The sequence below is a fragment of the Eulemur rufifrons genome, chromosome 7 (genome assembly GCF_041146395.1).
Source record: "Eulemur rufifrons isolate Redbay chromosome 7, OSU_ERuf_1, whole genome shotgun sequence".
NCBI lineage: Eukaryota > Metazoa > Chordata > Mammalia > Primates > Lemuridae > Eulemur > Eulemur rufifrons.
Window position 1 is genome coordinate 28,133,688 of NC_090989.1, and position 19,569 is coordinate 28,153,256.

Below are 19,569 nucleotides of genomic sequence, written 5' to 3' on the forward strand. Positions count from 1 at the left end.
AGTTTGAAGAAGAAGTCACATTTCTGCAATTTAGTTATGACACCATTTTGCTTAGGGACAGCAAATATGCTAGAAAAAAAACAGGGGTTGGAAAAAAATCTATACAGCATTATGGAGAAAATACATCTGCAAAGTAATAGACTATAAATGAAGTAAGTTTATATACAAAGTAAATTTTGGCTCACCCTAGATTTTATATATTTCTACTTTCTATAATTTTATTATATAATATATTTTATTTGTCAGTTTATGTAATGGGACTATTTATGTAATAGGATATAAAGCCAGAGGTAAAAATGCCTAACAATGTTATACTCACTCTCTTTTCAGAAATTCAAAGCATTCGGTAAGGATTATTTATTTACTCAGCTTTACAGCACACATGAATCGTAGGCAAAGGCTACTTTTGCATTCATGTTTAATTAATGGAGAGATTTTAGTCATGGGTTGGAAATAATCTCTCGGGATTCATACTTCAGCTCATGATATCCTCTTATTTGTTTTTTTAAATCCAAAACACTGAGCAGATCAATGACTATTCATTAACACAATGAAAATAAAATGGGACAAAGAGTAAGATGATTGGGAGGCAAGTTCCTCTTAAGCAGGAATAAGCAAACGTGAAATAGGCACATTAATAGCTGTATTGTCTAAGAGCCTCCTTAGGACCTGGACTTGAGTGCCAATACTAAAGACTGGTGCTATTTTGCTACTGTTCTAGCCTTGACTTTGTGTACAAGAGATACAGGGACAAACAAAACTATTATATTATTTGCTGATGAGAAAGTGAATAGCATTGTGCCAGTGTGCAAAACAAAAATGTTGATGACCTAATTGATGAGCTTTTATTCCCCCATGTGGATACTGACAACAGTATTTCCTACTGATTTTTAATATGGTTTCCAAATAGTCAATGATATAAAATTATCTGTCCTTAATAATACTATCTCTTTGATAGAAATAGTGTAACAAAATTGTATAGATCTTCAAGACCTCAGTAAAAAGACTAGAAACATTTTATTAGCACAGCTGAATGGAATTTTATTCCTGCACATGATAAATTATATTTTCCTTACTCTTTCTCCAATCTCAGTTTGATCTCCATTTGGTAACTGCTCCAAATCGGGAAGGAGAGCACAGGCTTCCAATACGCGCTCATAAAACTGCTTCTGCATGACAGAGCCAAAAAGAATGTTTTCTTGCAAAATGCAATTCTGAATCCAGGCCTGCTGAGAAACATAAGCCACAGAGCCCTAAAAGAGAAAGAAGTAAAAAAAAATTCTTAACAAGGAAAAAGGAGAAGTTGCATATACCATATTAAAGGAATATATTTAGTCTATAGTTTTGCCTTCTTTAGCTTTAAATAGAATTTTTAATTTTTCAAAAAATATATAGATCATGGTATCCTATTTTTATCTCATTTATGTTTATTAGAGTTTCCTTCAAATGAGTTAAGTTGTGCTTCTTATTTACTCTCATAATGTCTACCAGAATTATCTGCCTCCGGTAGTGTTCTCTGGAAGCAGATGCTGAGTGTATCAGTTTGCTAGGGCTGCAATAAACTTTGAGTGGGTAGTTAAAATAACAGAAATTTATTTTCTTATAATTCTGTAAGCTAGAAGTCTGAAATTAAGGTGTCAGCAGGGTTGGTTTCTCCTGAGGCCTCTCTCCCTGGCTTGTAGATGGCTGTCATCTCTCTGTGCTTCACGTGGTCCTGTGTGTGTGTGTGTGTGTGTGTGTGTGTGTGTGTGTGTTCTAATTTCCTCTTCTCTAAAGGATATCAGTCATACAGGATTAAGGCCCATCCTAATGAGTTTATTTTAACTTAACTCTATAAAGACCTTATCTTCAAATACAGTCACATTCTGAGGTACCCGGGTTTAGAACTTGATATACAAATTTTAGGGGAGCACAATTCAGTCTATAGCACCGGAGACAGAGTTGGGGGGTGCAAGTTGTTTATTGGGGATCAACACTGTGGAAGGAAAGGAGGAAGGAAGATTAGATAGAAGGAAAAGTAACACCATGATGCAGATGCAACGAAGCTTTGGCCAACCCTCTAGAAAGCCATGGAGGAATATTGCCCATCAGAATTGTCCTACGTTAGTCTGAACAGAAGTGAGACCCCAGCTGCTGTCTTCAACTGAGGCCAACCTTGAAGGTGACTTGCTGATTATACTGTGACAGTTGGGTGGCAAATCCTTCCTGGAATGGGGCTCTGAGTGGCACATCTCCATGTCTTCCACATTAGTCACTGCTCCCAAAATTCATTATTTGATGATTTTATGGCTTGAAATGATTGCTAAATATTTGACAGTCTGCTGCATAAAATATCTTCTTAACTAACTCTTCTTTTCCTGAAAAAACCCTGTAGTATTTGAACTAGAGACCCACCTTTCAATCTGCCCCATGGACTCTATCCAAATATTGATTTAGGAGTATTTTACCTACTGCACGCTCTGTAACAAAACCAGACATTTAAAGTACTTTCTGACGTAGACATGTATGCGACTATTATTAGCCCTTTGATTTCTACTGACTACTTTAAAGATCAAAGATTAACTTTTAATTCTTCTTTGTTGAGTATGTAAGACACAGAATGGCTTTAGATCAAAAACAATACAATTCTGATCTGACCTGATCTTGAACACAAAAGTAATTGCTCTTGAATTGCCTTGTGAAGTGAATAATCTAACCTTTGCTTAGGATTGCATATTAAATCAGCCTATGGATGGTAGATATTTTGAATACTTGCTACATATTGAGCAAGTTAAACAGAACAGAAGATAAAGAATACAGGAGAAAAGACAAAGGAACATGGGAAAAATGATATACAATAAAAAAAGAAACTAAATACTACAGTGACTGTTATAGCCTTATATTGGTATTATGAGAAAAAGAGCTGATTAATTTATGCAGAGATGTAAATGTTTCCTTTTATTATTATTACAATTATTATTTCCCTCTCACATACAAATGAAAATATGTTCTTCTTGCATTCTTAATAATGAAACTACAATAGAAGTTTTGCTAGTTTAAAAATGGTCTCCAAATATCTGATATTCTGTCACAGAAGAACACTGATTACTGAACAGTCTCATAAACGATGCCTGGTGTGAGCCTTTGATACTGAGAAGAGTGAGGGATCCTTCGAGAAAACATGGAGAGAATAGGCAGTCTTAGAGTGTGAACATTGTGATATAAAATATAACTCAAAAAAGTGATCATCTGAAAGCACTTTGAAAACTCTAAATGTTAAGTTGGTCATGCCATTATAATGATCATTTTATGTAACTAGAGATAATCAGGATGACAAAAATTCTGTATAAAAAACATTTGGGGAAATAAATCAGAGCGTGATACTTCAAATCCTGCCATTGATCCAGACCAAAAGCTTCCTGGAGGTCAAAGTGACCAGTTATAGAGACAGATGACATCTTCTGACTTGGACACCTATAATTTAATATAAAAAGGGTGTTCTCTCTGCTTTTTACTATTAGCAATGGTATTATTATGGTTTCTTTCATCACCATGAACACTTTCTTAATTACAAACATTCAAAGATATCAGAAATGATCCTTAAGTCTTACCATGAGAGCCTCGGCAATCATAATAAAGATAATGATAATCATACATATTCATAGGAAGCTAGCTGACTCTGTGCCAGGAGCTAGGCTAGGTCTTTGCACATTACCTTATTCAATCCTCACCCCAGACTCTTCAGCTCATTACCATTATTAATGCATCAGGTGACAACTAGAATTGACATCATTTTTATCTTTACTGATTCCTAATTATTTTTCAAGATCAAATGAAAGGCTACCTTCTTTCCAATTCTTTTTCTAACTATTCAAAGTAAAATTTCTATTTTATGCTTTAATTTTTTATATCTGATTTAAACATTTCTCATAATTGATCTTGATATTTCTCCCACTAGAATTTGAAAGAAGAGGAGCATGTCTTACGTATGTTTGTTTTTCTGGTACTGCTAGGCACATAGTATGTGTTTAATAATTGCTTGGTGAAAATAGCTGAAAAACCTAAGTGAAAATATAAAAAAACCTAATATGACACTCATTATTTGTAAATGACACTACGGAAAGTTACAGTCATCTTGAACCATAGAGAAATGGATGATTGCAATCATTATAAACAGCATAAGGCTATAAAGATAGTATACTTAAGGTTAAAAAGTAGTGGTTTTAATTAAGTACAATCTTCTCAGAAAAAGTCATTGGAATCACATATTTGATCCTAAACTAGGTAACAGTAATGCTGAGACAAAAAGAATAATGAAAAAGTAATCACTAAAGGACTAGAATCAGGAAAGATATAAGGATATGAGGAAAGATATATCCCAAGGAAACACAAATGGAGTTAGAGTTGATTTTTCCCAGGGAGGAAAGAAAAGTTATGTGAAGAGAAACTGGTCACAGATACATAGAGTGTCTCTATCTTGTCACAGGTGAAAAGGATGGATTGGGCTGGAAGGAAAAACTCATTGGGTGGCCTAGTGTTTCAAAAAGGAAACAACTGATTAAGATCTTGTTGAATTTTTATTCTTATTGATTTTTAAGAATAGAACAATTAGCCAAGAGTGGACCTCCCGACAGTCCATAGGCTGATTCTTAAATGTAAGTTATTTATATTATTATTTTTCTGAGGTTTCTTATAGGTGAAAGATCCTACTCATGAACAGTTATAAGACTTCTTAGAAACGGAATGGCTGTAATTACTTAGGGAATCTCGTTGAATGATAATTAAAAACCCAATCAAATTACAATATAAATCACATTTGTTTCTCTATAATTGGTTGCAATTCAGTTAATAACATCAAACAATTACCATAAGCATTCATAAATGATTTGCTGAAGTATCTGGCGGACAGAATTCTGTTCCTAATCCATCCATAGTTAATCGATTTCTATGGAAATTGAAATGTTTGTTATAAACTAGCAATGCCCATTAAATACTTGCATCTGCTGTTTAATTTGATAAATTCTTCTGGGCACTGATGATGAGTTAGCTATAGCCTCTTACACCAGGAAATATTGAAAGAACATATTGTTGTTTTTACCCTTCTTTGGACAACTCCTGTAAGTTTCTCCATTTCTCCCAGAAAGGCAGAAAGCACAGATGATTTTCCAGACCCAACTTGCCCTACAACAGCCACTAAAGCTCCTTCTGGAATCTTTATGTTCAAGCTGTATGACAAGAAAAGGAGAGAAATGATATAGGAAATTCTTGTTATGGTTGTTTTCAATATATATTCCTAGGTGAGTCACTGCACACAGCACTGAGCATCATCCCTGAAATTGTTGCTTTTCACATTCTTCTATAAACACCTAGCCTTCCAAAATGCAAACAAACCAACCATCTAGTGCTGCAGATAGAAGAAATGAAAATAGGAGAGTAAAATCACCATGAAAATGAAAAGTGCAGTGAGAGGTTTTAAAAAGTCTTACTAATTTAAATATTTTCATCTTATTAGAAAATTCAAAGAAATAAAAATATGGAGCATTAGAGAACCCAATATCAAAATCTAAAAAAAATTTCTCCAAATCACGACTTACTCTTTTAGTATCGGAATCCCTGTTTTATCCCAGGAGAAAGAAGCATTTGTAAACCCAATGGCATGATCTAGGAAGAAAAACAAGTACAATCATGCATTTTAGAACTAATTACCTTCAACTCAGAAGTGAAATAAACTTGAATGCAAAGAGGAATTGCTGACCTCCTATGTAGTTTGTTTCAATATTTTGAGGAAGAAGCTCCTCGTCATTGAGAAAGTTTTCCAAACGATCCAATGATATTCTTGTCTATCAAAGTAAAAATAAATGGAATTTATTTGAGGTTCAAGTAGAACTTAAACTAAAAAGTGTTTATTATGATTGACAGACTGATTAAAGTTTTTCAATGCAAATTGAAGATATTGATAGAAATATAGCAGGCATAGTTTAAATTGTTTTAATGTTATAAGTAAGTTTATCCCTAAAGAGAAAGAGCAGTTTCAAGGATCAAAGATCAAAACTAATGTCATCTATGCTGGCAAGTATGAGGAGAAACAAAAATTCTTCCTTGTTATCCTAGAAAAACTATCACTGCTTAATCAATAATTATAGAAAGATTAGTATTTTCCAGCTTTAGTAAGTAAAAATTGCATATACTTAAGGTGTACAACATGTTTTGATCTATATTTGGAAATGGTGACCACAATCAAGCTAATTAAGTATCCATCACCTCACAGTTACCCTTTTTCCTTGTGTGTGGCAAGAATACTTAGCATCTACTCTCTTAGGTATTTTTAAGTATAAAATACATTATTACTAACCGTAGTCACTGTGACATACATTAAGTCTCCAGAACTTACCCATCTTATAGCTGAAATTTATACCCTTTGATCAACATCTCCCCATTTCCTCCACCTCACCCTCAATCCCTGGTAACTACTCTTCTTTTTCTGTTTCTATGAATTATACTTTTTTAGATTCTGGATATAAGTATTTGTCTTTCTGTGTCTGGCTTATTTCACTTAGTATAATATTCTGCCATGTTGTCACAAATGGCAGGATATACTTTATGAAGGCTGAAACGTGAGTGTGTGTGTGTGTGTGTGTGTGTGCCTGAGCAAGTGTGTTTACATTTTCTTCATTTATCTGTCAATGGACACAGGTTGATTTTATATGTTGGCTACTGAATAGTGCTGTAATGAACATGGGAGTGCATATATCTTTTCAAGATAGTGATTTTATTACCATCGTGTATATGCCCAGAAGTAGGATCACTGGCTCATACGATACTTCTATTTTGAATTTTTTGAGGAACCTCATACTTTTTTCCATAATGACTATACCAGTTTACATTTTCACCAATAGTACATAAAAGTTCTCACATTCCCTTCTCTTCACATCCTTGCCAAAACTGGTGATCTTTTGACTTCTTGATAATAGCTATCCTAACAGGTGTAAAGTGATATCTCATTGTGGTTTAGAAAGATTAGGTTTTAAAAGCAATTTTAAGATTGATGAATTCATTCTGCTGCTAATGATAAACAAAACCATGACTTGGCAAGAATAATATTCATTTATAGTAAAATAGCTATAAAATGTTTACAATTAGGATAAATAAAATCACATTTTTTTTTCCTGAAACTAACTTACATGAAATCTCTAGTACATTTAAATTTACTTTGAACTGGGAGACTTCTACTGTTAACAGATATTATACTGTGTTGTTTTATCAAATGTGTCATTCATATTAGTACACACAGCTGGTTTTCTTTTTTTAATTTTGGAAAATCAGTCTCCTTATTTATTAAGTGAAGTCGGCAGTGTACCACTAGGAGTTGAATAACACTTTGAAAAACCAGACCTTTATCTAGATTCTAATTTCAAAAGCAAACCAAAACTGTTACTCTAATAACTGACATTTTCTTTAGAGAAGTGTTCTGTGAAAACAAGTGTTAAAAGCATCATATCAATAGATCTTCTATGCCCTCTGTTGGTTATTATAAGTAAAAAAAATATGAAAAGAGTATGACATAACAAAAATGGCTTAATTGGTTTTTACTATTCAATTATGTCATTCTTTATTCAAATAATAGTAAAAAATAAAGGCAAACTTAGATCTAAGAGTTGATTCAAAAAAAAAAAAAAATAAGAGCTGATTCAAATAAGCAAAGATTCACTCTGTTTATGAATCCAGACTTGAGGAAAAGAATTCAATGGAGGATGCCTGGACAACACAAACCTGACATTCAAAAAATTTAACTAAAAATCTCAGGATAAAAGAATCAAGGAGGAACTTTTTTGGATTCCCTGTGGTTTATCAGCCATCTAATTAATCACTGTATCCAGTAGGTAAATAGCATCCAGGGATTGGAGATTAGGACTAAAAGCAGGCTGAAGCAGGGATGTCACAGGTGACTTATTGGCAGTCTGATATTATCAATGCTCTTTTCTCCCTGATTATACATTCAGTAGAGATGAAATGCTGCTGAATTCTGGGAAAACATTCGATGCAGTTTTATACAAATCATCTAATTATAAATTTTCAGTTGAAAACAGAAAATGAATGCTGTGATGGCATAGTGGCTAACTCCGGCTTTTAAAAAGCTAAGTAAAAGAAACTAACACTTAGCAAGCAAAGCAATAGAATATATTGAAATATTTAAAAGTCACATTGGTGGGGAAAAAAGCATAATCAGGGAAGACAGGATTCCTCCGATTCTATAATGTTTTTTATTATTCATCAGTTCATGGGGACTAATTTTGAATGCAGTGTTAAAGAACCACAAAAGATGAAATAAGATAAAGAAAAAAGGCAAAGAAATAAAATGTCCAAAAGCATAGACAGATTTCCACAGAGGAATGATTCTTAGTTTAAGATACTCTGTGTGTACCTCGACCACTGTTGAGATCACCCCTGGCAATTCAAACAGAGGAATCCTTAAAATATTAAACAAAGACATAGATGTGAACACTTTAGTGGCTGTTAAAATGTTTTCTTCATCCAGTAAGAAATAGACACCAAAGGTCACCAGGGACACCTAAAAAAATAGAGATATGTTATTTACTTCAAATATTTACTGATAACAATATTATGAGTTACAATCCTCCAAATTAGAAAATAATCTTAATACTATTCTTTTGTTTACTGAGATCCAGCTCTCTTGCTGAAGAACATAAAATATATATTTAATGAGGATCATAAAATTGTGTACCTTGGACAATGATATCCTTGAGACTGTGTGGTCTAGCTCTTTGCTATAAGATGTGTCATATTTTGCTAGAGTTATTATTCCCATTTAAATTGTGTATCCGTTCATTTTTTTTTAAAAGCAGAAGTTTAATGTAAAATTATTTTCCAGTTGTGTGTGCATACATTCTGACTTGTATGTAATAATCATGTTTTCCTTGTGTCACTAAATTAACTGAAGAAGATACGAATAAATCATGGCTGATAAGATTTACATTTGCTCTTGTGAGTTTCATTTAGAAAAGGCAGAAAAGTTCACTCACGCATGAGAGCATATTGACTACAATGTGTATAGTACTGGTTTAAGCAAATGCTTCTTGAACTTCTTTACCAAAGTATTCCAAATGTAAATATTGCTTTCACTTCAATAATACATGTTTAAATGACACAAAATAATATTTTAAATTATCAAGGGAGACATATAGGACTTTCCTTGACCCTCATCATCTCCTGGAGTGGTAACTTTGTTTAAAAATTATGCTCCATCGGCCGGGCGCGGTGGCTCACGCCTGTAATCCCAGCACTCTGGGAGGCCGAGGTGGGCGGATCGTTTGAGCTCAGGAGTTCGAGACCAGCCTGAGCAAGAGCGAGACCCCATCTCTACTAAAAAAAATATAAAAGAAATTATATGGACAGCTAAAATATATATATAGAAAAAATTAACCGGGCATGGTGGTGCATGCCTGTAGTCCCAGCTACTCGGGAGGCTGAGACAGGAGGATCACTTGAGCCCAGGAGTTTGAGGTTGCTGTGAGCTAGGCTGACGCCACGGCACTCACTCTAGCCTGGGCAACAGAGTGAGACTCTGTCTCAAAAAAAAAAAAAAAAAAATTATGCTCCAGTTATATGTGGCTTGCCTATCCTTTGGCTTTTGCCCACCGCTTCATATCCTAAGGCAATTTATACTCTAAACAGCCTGGGATTCCAGATGTTTACATGGTGTAATAGAGAATAAGCTTACTTCATATCAATTCACCTCTAAATAGTTATTCTTTAACTGTGAAGATATTTTCAAACTACTGTGGACTTCCATTTCCTCTTTTGAAATGAGAGAAATAATACCTTATTATTGTGAGAATGAAATAAGATCATGTAGATAACTTGCCTGGTATGCAGCAAAAACACTCAATAAATGTTACTTCCCTTCCCAACTCCATATAATGCAGCCTGGGGTCCTGCTTAAAAGGGATTTAACTTTAAAGCTGGAATGAAACTCTGAAATGTAGATAGTATTTTTTTTAAATATAGGATAAGTTCAATCTGTGAGAAATCTGCAGAGTAAAATCTTATTATATATAAAAAATACAGACCAATGAAAACATACATATTTCCCCTTCTTTAAATCTTTTGTTCTCTAATCTACATAAATTAATGAATGTATTTCCTGAAAATTTTAATTCATATATAGAATATTTCACTTTACACACCTTAATTCTAAATAATTTGGAGGTAAATCTGTAAATCAAATTTAAAAATCGAAACAGGAAATGTTATATACACTCACCAAGAACGGAATGCAAGTTAACGCCAACCTAGAAAATACAGTAAGATATCTAGCTGATTTTTGAAATTCCAATTCCTGATCTCGAATTTCAGTAATCTTATTGTGATAGAAGGGTTCCCAAGCACAAAGCTTGAGGATCTGTAAAGGAGTCAAACGGTAATTATTTGACAATCGATACCGTAGATGAAATAAATGCACACAAATACATACCACACTCACACATACGCAATTGTGAAGGCAAAAAAATGATGGTACACTCATAAATAAAAGTAAATCACTTCTACTTAAGTTAAAATATTTCCTTGAGTTATGGTTTGGGGGCTGGGAGCTGGGCAGGAGGAGGGAATCACCATCCTCCAGCCCTATGTCTTTCACACCGCCCAGTAACTTATTTCCGAGCCATACTCTGGCAACATTCCAGCTCCAGGCACGAGCTCCATAGCAGTTTCTGCCTGGCTCCATTCTGTCACTCTTCCAACTGGTCCAACTCCCCATTTCTGTCTACTCCACATTTCTTCACAGCTAAGCTTTCTCCCTGGCTTCCCAATTTCTTCAAGGCAGGGGTCTTGGGACTTTAAGCTATTCTCTGAAAGGTGATTGGTATTTTGAGATTGTGAACTGTTTTCTGAGACAAAACGTGGGGAAGCAGGATCATACACTGGCTCCCATATACATTTTAGAATGAGATAGACCTACGTTCAAATTCTGGCTCTATCTCTTTGTGATGCTTAGTTTTATCTGTCTACTTAACTGGGCTATGGTGCCCAGTAGTTTGGTCAAGCACCAATCAGTCTAGGTCTTGCTGTGAAGGTATTTATTTGATGTGATTAAATTTAAATCAGTAAATTCTGAGATAAATAGATTTATAAGCTATAATACGGGTGGGCCACATCAAATCAAGTGAAGGCCTTAAGAGAAAAGACTGAGATCCCCTAAAGAAGAAGGAATTCTGCCTCCAGACTGAGGACTGCAGCATCAGCTCCTGCAGAATTTCCAGTTTGCAGGCCTGTTCTACAGATTTCAGACTCACCAGCCCCCACAATCAGATGAGCCAATTCCTTAAAATAAATCTCTCTCTCTCTCACCTTAATATACTCTGTCTCTGTAAACTTAGTCATGATTCTTAACTGCTCAGTGCCTTTGTTTCTTAATTTGTAAAATGGGAATGAGAAACCTTTTTTGGGGTTATAAGAATTATATGAGGAACTAGATATAATGTTGTAGTACAGCATTTCACACATACAAAAAGTTCAATAAGTAGTAGCAATTATCAGTAGTATCCAAGAGAGCCTTTTTAACACATGTTATCAAACCCCAAGGATACTTTTAAATTATCCTAATTGCCATGTGGGCCTCTAACAATTTTCTAGCCTGTTCTTTGCTGAGACTACTATTTCAAGTTTTGGACCTTGCTCAGATCTTGAGGACACGTTCTGTTATTTCACCTACAATGTACTAGTCCTATTAATAATACAAATTTTCTTTTATTAATATCAATATTTAAAACTTATAAGCATTACATTGCTTTACCTTTTTTGGATGCAAATTCTGTCAATTAACCACTGAGAGTTGCATTAGAATCATATTAGTTTGGAGTGTGTGATCTTATTAAATAATTTGAGTCAAATTTCAGAGCTACTTAGGCTACTGAATTTCATATGAATAAGTGGGTATCAGTCTCTTTTCAAAGCTTCTTTAATGTAACAATCTCTTTCACTTCAGTAAGTTACAATTTTGTGAAAGTTCTGCATAGTACAATACAGAATGCCCTTTATTGATTGTAAAGTGAATCAATGTGTACATATGATGGGTACATACTGTGTATATAATAACAGATGCATCAGACAGAGGGAATTTCCAATGCCATTGACAAAGCCAGAAAGAAATATCATGTGGGGTTTATAAATTTTGCCCCTTATAAAAATGTGATAAAGCATAATCTAGGTGCAATAGGATTTGAAATTATGTATATAAAAAGTTCATGAGGTTTCACTCACTTCCCTGCAGAGAAAATATTAGTGGCATGGTTGAGGTAGCTTTCCCAAGGAAAAAATAATTTGCAACATATCATTTGTAGAATAGCATTTATATGATCATTTGTATTCCCACATAAAAGAAGCTAAATGCTATCTCATCACTTCCCTCCTATAAATCTGCCTTTATACCACTTATACCAAGGTTATTGCCACTCTTGCCTGCTTCATCCCATCTCTTCCAAATTATTCCTTAAAATAAATAATATTTTGTGTCTTTTAGGATATTTGCATTTAGTTGTTGGGTGGGAAACAAAAAGGAAATGCCTGCATTTTATTTGGCTTTGCATTTAAATGCTATTTTAGCAATGAGGATTTCTACATATCTGCAATCTAAAACCCCCTCCCAACAATGATACATGTATTGTCATTTTGAGATATTGAGAATAGTACAAACTTTATTTATTGACTAATTTATTGCTATACTCTAGTCAATTCAAAGGCATATCCCTTTTATATATATTACCTTAATTCCATGTAAGATTTCTTTGAGCAGTTTTATGTGTTTATCTTTGTTCTCTTTTTGACTTTTCTATTTAATGGAAAGAAAATAAAAGCATATTTGACAAAATTGGTAATACTTTTACTTGTATGGCCATAGATACTTCTTAAATATAGTCTATTTTCTCTATTTTATATAAGATTTATTTGAGAAAAACATTTTACAATACTTATACAATATCATTCTATTGATAATGTTGGAAAATAGTTATAACTAGGTAACTATAACTTACTTATAACACCCACATATCCAATGAAAATGGAATAAATTTCCAAAAACTCTATCAGCTATACATATAAATGTATATATTTATAAGAGAAGTGTAACAGGAATAAAAATAAGGCTCTCTATTTTTAGATTAAGTTCTTTGGGAATTAGAATAATTAAAATGTATATTTTCAAATACCAGCTGTTTTCTTTTTATAAATACTATGTAATTATTGCACATTTATTCAAATATTTAATAGTTATCATAATATTTATACTTATTGTTTGGGTATTGCTTCTTAAGGGTTTTTTCCACAAACATTGCCAGTTAATTTTATATGTATAAATAAGTGCTTGTATATCTTATGAAGAACACATTGACAAGTTAACACTCATAACATTATTTGCATAATTTAAATGCATATTTTCTGTTTCATATATTTGCACATAATATTGAAATCTCTGTGAAGGTTCTGGGACTCTAGAAAAAGTTCCAAAAATTTATTTCCATTTCTAATAATTTGACTTTAAATGGCATTTTTTAAAATCCAGAATTTTTTTAAAAACTAGATTAAAAGGATTCATTATAATTATAAGCAAAACTGTTATTCTAAAACATTAGTGTCTTTAATACTTCTCCTTCATAATTCTATGCTATTTTCTAGTTTTCATCTTTCAATATCAGTCATCTTTGAAAATCTCAGAAAAATATAACAAAGTGTTAGTTTTTATTACTTAAATGTATTAAAGTAATAAGAAAAAAACTCACTTCCTTCTAATTCCACTTCTCAGATAACTAACTATTCTTATTAATAAAAGACTGCTGCTTTATCTCTAGATTACTTCTATGCTTATACAGATACATTTATAGATATATATCTTCATTTATTAATATTTATCTATCATACACATGTGCAAAAGTATAGTCACATCTTAAAAATTGGATTAATTATATAGATACATATGTGCATGATATACATACACAGATGTATATATTAATATATACATATATATTTCTTTAATCTGCTTTCTCCTCTAATATGTGATTAAGACACTTCCAGATCAATACATAGATATTGCTAATATTTGATGCATTTAAAATAATGAAATACGGTTTCATAAACCATACATCTGTGTCTGTGTATGTTAGTTTAACATGTGAAATCATATGTTGCATCACAGTGCAATTTCCTTTAGTACAGTGAGCTATGCTGTTTCTCCATTCCTACGGTACAGCACAGTGCACGCTGTCTGATACATGGTGGGAGGTCAAAACATATATTGATAGTACGATGAATGACTGACTGAATGTAAAGGAAGAATGTTAAAATTAAGTCACTGAAGCATTTACTGTGCACTTGCTGCATGCAGTCCACTCTGCAGACATTCGGGCATACCGCTGCCTTCAGGCTGCATGCATACTATTCCCTCTGCTTGCCATATCTTTTGTTCAGACATCCACATGGATTGCTCCTTTACCCTGTTGATATGCCATTTCCTTCCCGAGGACTTTCCTTCCCCTGTACGTAAAATGGCATCCTTTGATTGTCTATCATCTTATCCTTACTTATTTTTCTTCATATACAAACTGCCACAAGGTGTTATGTTATATATTTATTTTATTGCTTGATGCCTCTGTCCCCCACTAGTCCCATGAGAGGTGGAACCTGTCAGTTCTTGCTGATGTCTTCCTCTGCCCACAACAGTGCCTGGCACAGGCTGGATGCCCGATCATTTCTGGTTAAATGAATGTGTGAATGGCAAATTTGTATGGCTTCCATTTATAACATCTATTTTCCATATATACAGAATTAGCTAGATGTTATTGTTGACTCAAGTCAGAAAACTCAGTTTCTGTTTGAAACATGTAACATGAGACAGTCATTTTCTTACCTTCAGCTTTTTTACTCTAGCTGCGGCTAATGCATTTATCGGTATAACGAACACAAGGACAGCCACCCCTGCTAATACTGCTGAACCCAGCTCTTGCCAAAGGAAGGATATGGCCATCAGAATTTGAAAAGGGCCTGACCAGAGGAGATTGAGGTTTGCTGTGAAGTCCATGAGCTGCTGGGCATCTGTTGACATCAAGTTAATAATTTCCCCGGTAGAAAACTTTTTTCGAGAAACACTTGATAAAATTAGGGACTGTCAAAAGAGAAGCAAAATATTTTAGAGTTCTGTAGATTATGGGGCATCTTTTAATCAAACAATGGTAACTTTTAATGACAACTTTTAATATGTTTATGGAAATATACAAGGCTATTATGTATTGGAGTCATAAAAATAGAAAGACATAATTTTTAGGTGAGAAACATAATGATTGATCAAAGTATATAGTTTTGGAATTCCCTGCATATTGGTATAAAGTAGCATTTTAGTTTCCAAGCAAATAACTCTTTATAACTTGTTAATTACAAAATTTCAAAAATAAATCTGTTCTAGATAGATTGAGGCTTCCTCCATTTGTATCCCCATGATGCTAAACGGTCTCAATGTTATCAGTACAAAGTACATGAATGAATCAATGAATATCAAATGCATACTGATGAATAGTATTACACTAAAAATTTGTGGAAAATTAAAAATGGACACGGCTACAATTCTCCAGGTAATTACAATCTACCTCTGGAGCTACACACACACAAACACACACACACACACACACACATAGGCCAATTCTAAGTGTACAAGCAGACAATAAGGGTCTTGAGAACTTAGATAAGTGTATTGGAAAGGCTTCATGGAGCAGAGGGAAATATGTATTTTGTTCAAAGGCCCAATTCGTACTTTCCACTTGTGCATGCATTTTAATATTTATATATTGAATCCAACATCCTAAGATATGTATTGGTAATTTCTTCCTAATGATGCTGATAGTAAGCATTTATTAAATCATCCACCCATTTAAAATTTCAAGTGAAATGTATAAACAACTGTAAAAGTACTGAGGGATTTGTATGTCTATTGGAAACCAGGCAAACACGCATTCACATACCAAAAACTTTATGGAATTTCCACTACATTGATTTAAAGAGAGACAGGATTGAGAGTTAGATACAGGAGGCACTCGAAATCTATTTATTCAATAAATTAATAATTCAGAGGAAAAGCTCATTTGGAAAATAGTTGGCAGGGCCCACAGTGGAACTCCTCTAACATTGCCTAGTTTCAGGCCGAAGGGCTATTTAATGCAAGGTGGGGGTGGGGCTTCGGGTCCAGTGGAGTGACTACACCCGTCTTGGTCACAAGACACCAGCATCCCCATAAGCACAAGTCTCCAGGGCTACTGCAGTGTTCAATCCTCGTTTACATTTCTGCCCAGAAATTAGAGGCATTTCTGCTACTGACTAGTAAGGAGGACAGTGAAACTGATGATAAAACAGAATGACTACTGCCACAAGAGAAAAAGGAAAAAAAAACTGGTCACTTTAAGAGTTAAGTTTATAGTCATATGTCATATGTCCTCCAAAGGTAGGTTTTTAACCTCCCCTTAGGGAACTACTGATCAACTAATGAGGAGAAGAAAAACAATGGAAATCCAAGAGTTATACTTCTCATTTTAGTAAGCCTATAATAATTTTTAAGAGCAATCCATTGATCTAATAGAATCCACCCCAACTTATAAACAAATATACATTCTTTTCTCCTATCCTTTTAAAAATATTATTTAGTATTTATGGAAATGTTAAAAGATTGAGTAGTTCAAATTAACTGAATTATCCAAGGAATCAAATAAATACCCTCCCCTTGAAAAGAGGTATTACGAGAAATATGAGAAAATAATTGAATATCTCCTTGTGGTCTTTATAGAGAAAAACTATGATATCCATCAAAAATGAATAGTAAGAATAGAATTTATTTTCAAGTTGAAAATACAACTGTCCAGTTTTTGAAAAACATAATAGAGGCATCAAAAGTCCAAATGGATGCTACAATAAAATGAAATTTGTAAATTGGTAGATAAGTTAAAAAATTTTTCTCATACATTAGAGAAAACATTTCAAAAAACGAAATGATGAAAGGAAAGATTTAAGGAATGGAGAACAGGTTCAGGGAATCACATACACAAGATACAAATGTCTACATAAATGTATATATTTATATTTACACTTTAATATTTAGAGTAATAAAGAACACAGTCTCTAGAGCAGAATGCACGAGTTCCAAGACTAGCTCTTCGATTTTAATAACTTTCTGAGTTTAAGTTTCTTTATATTATATGTATGAGCATTATATCTACATCTATATGTACAACTGAATGTATGTCTATGCACATAATGGTGCTTAAAACCAGACATACACACTATATATACACACACATATATAAAATATATATACACATATACATACTATTATTTTGCAAGAAAAGAATGAGAAGAAATCATTGAAGAAAATACAGAAAACACTTTCTCTGAATGGAATATTTTAAACCAAAAAGCAGCCAGGAAGTAGTAACCAAATTAGTTAGAAAACAGCACCTCCTCTTATCTTGGTGAAATTAAAAAGAAATCTTGATAAGCACCAGACAGGGAAAAATCAAAACAAAACAGGTAATCCTAAAATGGTAGGGGTGGAAGTGGAGGATTGGCAGCAGCTCTCTTTGTCATACCTAATGTCAGAAGACAATGTTGCAATGGTTAATAAGGATGTATGGAGAAGATACTTTGATATCTTTCCATTGGAAATATAAATTGTTCAAGACTTTTTGAAAAATACTTAGAATTCTCATTAAAATTAAAATTATTTCCCTGTATCTTTAAACTCAGAAATCCCACTCCTAGAACAAAAACACAAATATCCTTGCATGGAAAGGATGTTTTTTTGCAACATTGCTCATAGTGTTTGAATAAATTAAGGTTACAGACACAGGTAGAATATTATGTAACCATTAAAAATTATAATTAAAGTTATATTGGTGAGATGTCCAATTTTTGAACACACAAATAAAAATGAAATTTTCTAAAAAAGGTGCTTACAATGTTGTCCAAGCTTTAGAAGACAATGAAATCCCCCCAAAAAGAAAAAAAAATGCTAGGAATGAAGATGGTAAGCAAGGAGAAAGAGGGTAAGAAAAAATGAGAAAAATATGACAATAGTAAAGAAAGTATAGAGCATATGAAATAAGTTTGTCTATGAATTTATTTAAACATATGCATGTATGTAAGAATAAATATATTTAAAAATAAGACTAAACATAAAAATGAATCACAAAGAAATTATATTCAGAAAATATTTTCTCAATATTTTGCTCATGAAATATTACTAAGTAAATAATAGATTACACAACAGTATGTACCAAATATGTATGTATGTATGGAAAAAATATTGAAAGAAAATACATCAGTGCTTATCTCTAGATTCTAGAATTATGGATGGTTGTTATTGTCTCTTTCAAAATTTATGCATTGTACACATTTTCTTCAATGTACAAGAGAAAATAATCGTCAAAAATTAATTGCTAATTAAGATTCCACTGTATGTATATACCACATTTTCTTTATCATTCATCTGTTGATTGATTAGGTTGTTTCTACATCTTAGGTATTATGAATAGGGGTTCAGTGAGCATGGAGTGCAGATATCTCTTCCAGATCCTGATTTTAATTCTTTTGTATATATACCCAGAAGTGGAACTGCTGGATCATACAGTTCTATTTTTAATTTTTTGAGGAACCTCCATATTGTTTTCCATAGCAGCTGTACCATTTTGCATTTCTACCAATAGTGTGCAAGGGTTCTGGTTTCTCCACATTCTTGCCAAGACATGTCCTTTGTTTTTTTTTTTTTGATACTACCATCCCGACAGGTGTGAGATGATATCTCATGGTTTTGATTTATATTTGCATGATGACTAGTGATGATGAGTATTTTTTTCATATACCTGTTGGCCCTTCTGTGTCTTCTTTGAAGAAATGACTACTCAGCCTTAAGGAAGAAGGAAATTCTGTAATATGTGACAACATGGATAAACCTTAAGGGCATCATGCTATGTTAAATAAGCCAGACACAGAGAGACAAATACTGCGTGAGTATTTGGAATGAGGTATTTTAAATGAGGTATCTAAAATGGTCAAATTCATAAAATCAAACACTGGAATAGTGCTTACCAGGGGCTGAGGGGGAGACAAAATTGGGGAGTTATTAGTCAACAGGTACAAAGTTTCAATTAACCACATAAGATGAATAAGGTGTAGAGATCTGCTGTATATTTTACCATAGTAAACAATGTATTTTACCCTTATAATGTGTTAAGATGATAGAGCTCATGTTAAGTGTTCTGACGATACTAAAAGAAAAAAAATGTTACTTTCAGAATGTTATAGAAGACTAAAAGTCATCCTATAATTGAATGTTGTTTACATGCCATCTCTAACATTAGAACTGATTTTTCTTTCAATATTTTTTTCTGCCAAATAAACCTTTACATTTTCGTAAAAGACAAAATTCACAAGCTATGAAGGGCGACATAGATACCATTTATTGCTAAATTATACAATCTAAACTGCCTTTTGTTATATGAAACAATTTGAAAGAATACTACAATAGGCACCATGATTGCAGTG

At 33.2% G+C, this 19,569-nt stretch overlaps 1 protein-coding gene across 1 annotated transcript in view; it reads right to left on the reverse strand.

The window, feature by feature from the left end:
- The window catches only part of LOC138385696 (multidrug resistance-associated protein 1-like), an 82,827-nt gene that overhangs the window by 37,941 nt on the left and 25,317 nt on the right, over positions 1–19,569 (reverse strand). Inside the window, exons 6-13 of the mRNA XM_069471951.1 lie at positions 14,897–15,151; positions 12,761–12,826; positions 10,262–10,399; positions 8,402–8,548; positions 5,735–5,819; positions 5,574–5,640; positions 5,078–5,204; positions 1,077–1,253 (exon numbers count right to left, since the gene is read on the reverse strand). Coding sequence (XP_069328052.1) covers positions 1,077–1,253; positions 5,078–5,204; positions 5,574–5,640; positions 5,735–5,819; positions 8,402–8,548; positions 10,262–10,399; positions 12,761–12,826; positions 14,897–15,151 — 1,062 coding nt within the window. The remainder of the gene's footprint in view (positions 1–1,076; positions 1,254–5,077; positions 5,205–5,573; positions 5,641–5,734; positions 5,820–8,401; positions 8,549–10,261; positions 10,400–12,760; positions 12,827–14,896; positions 15,152–19,569) is intronic.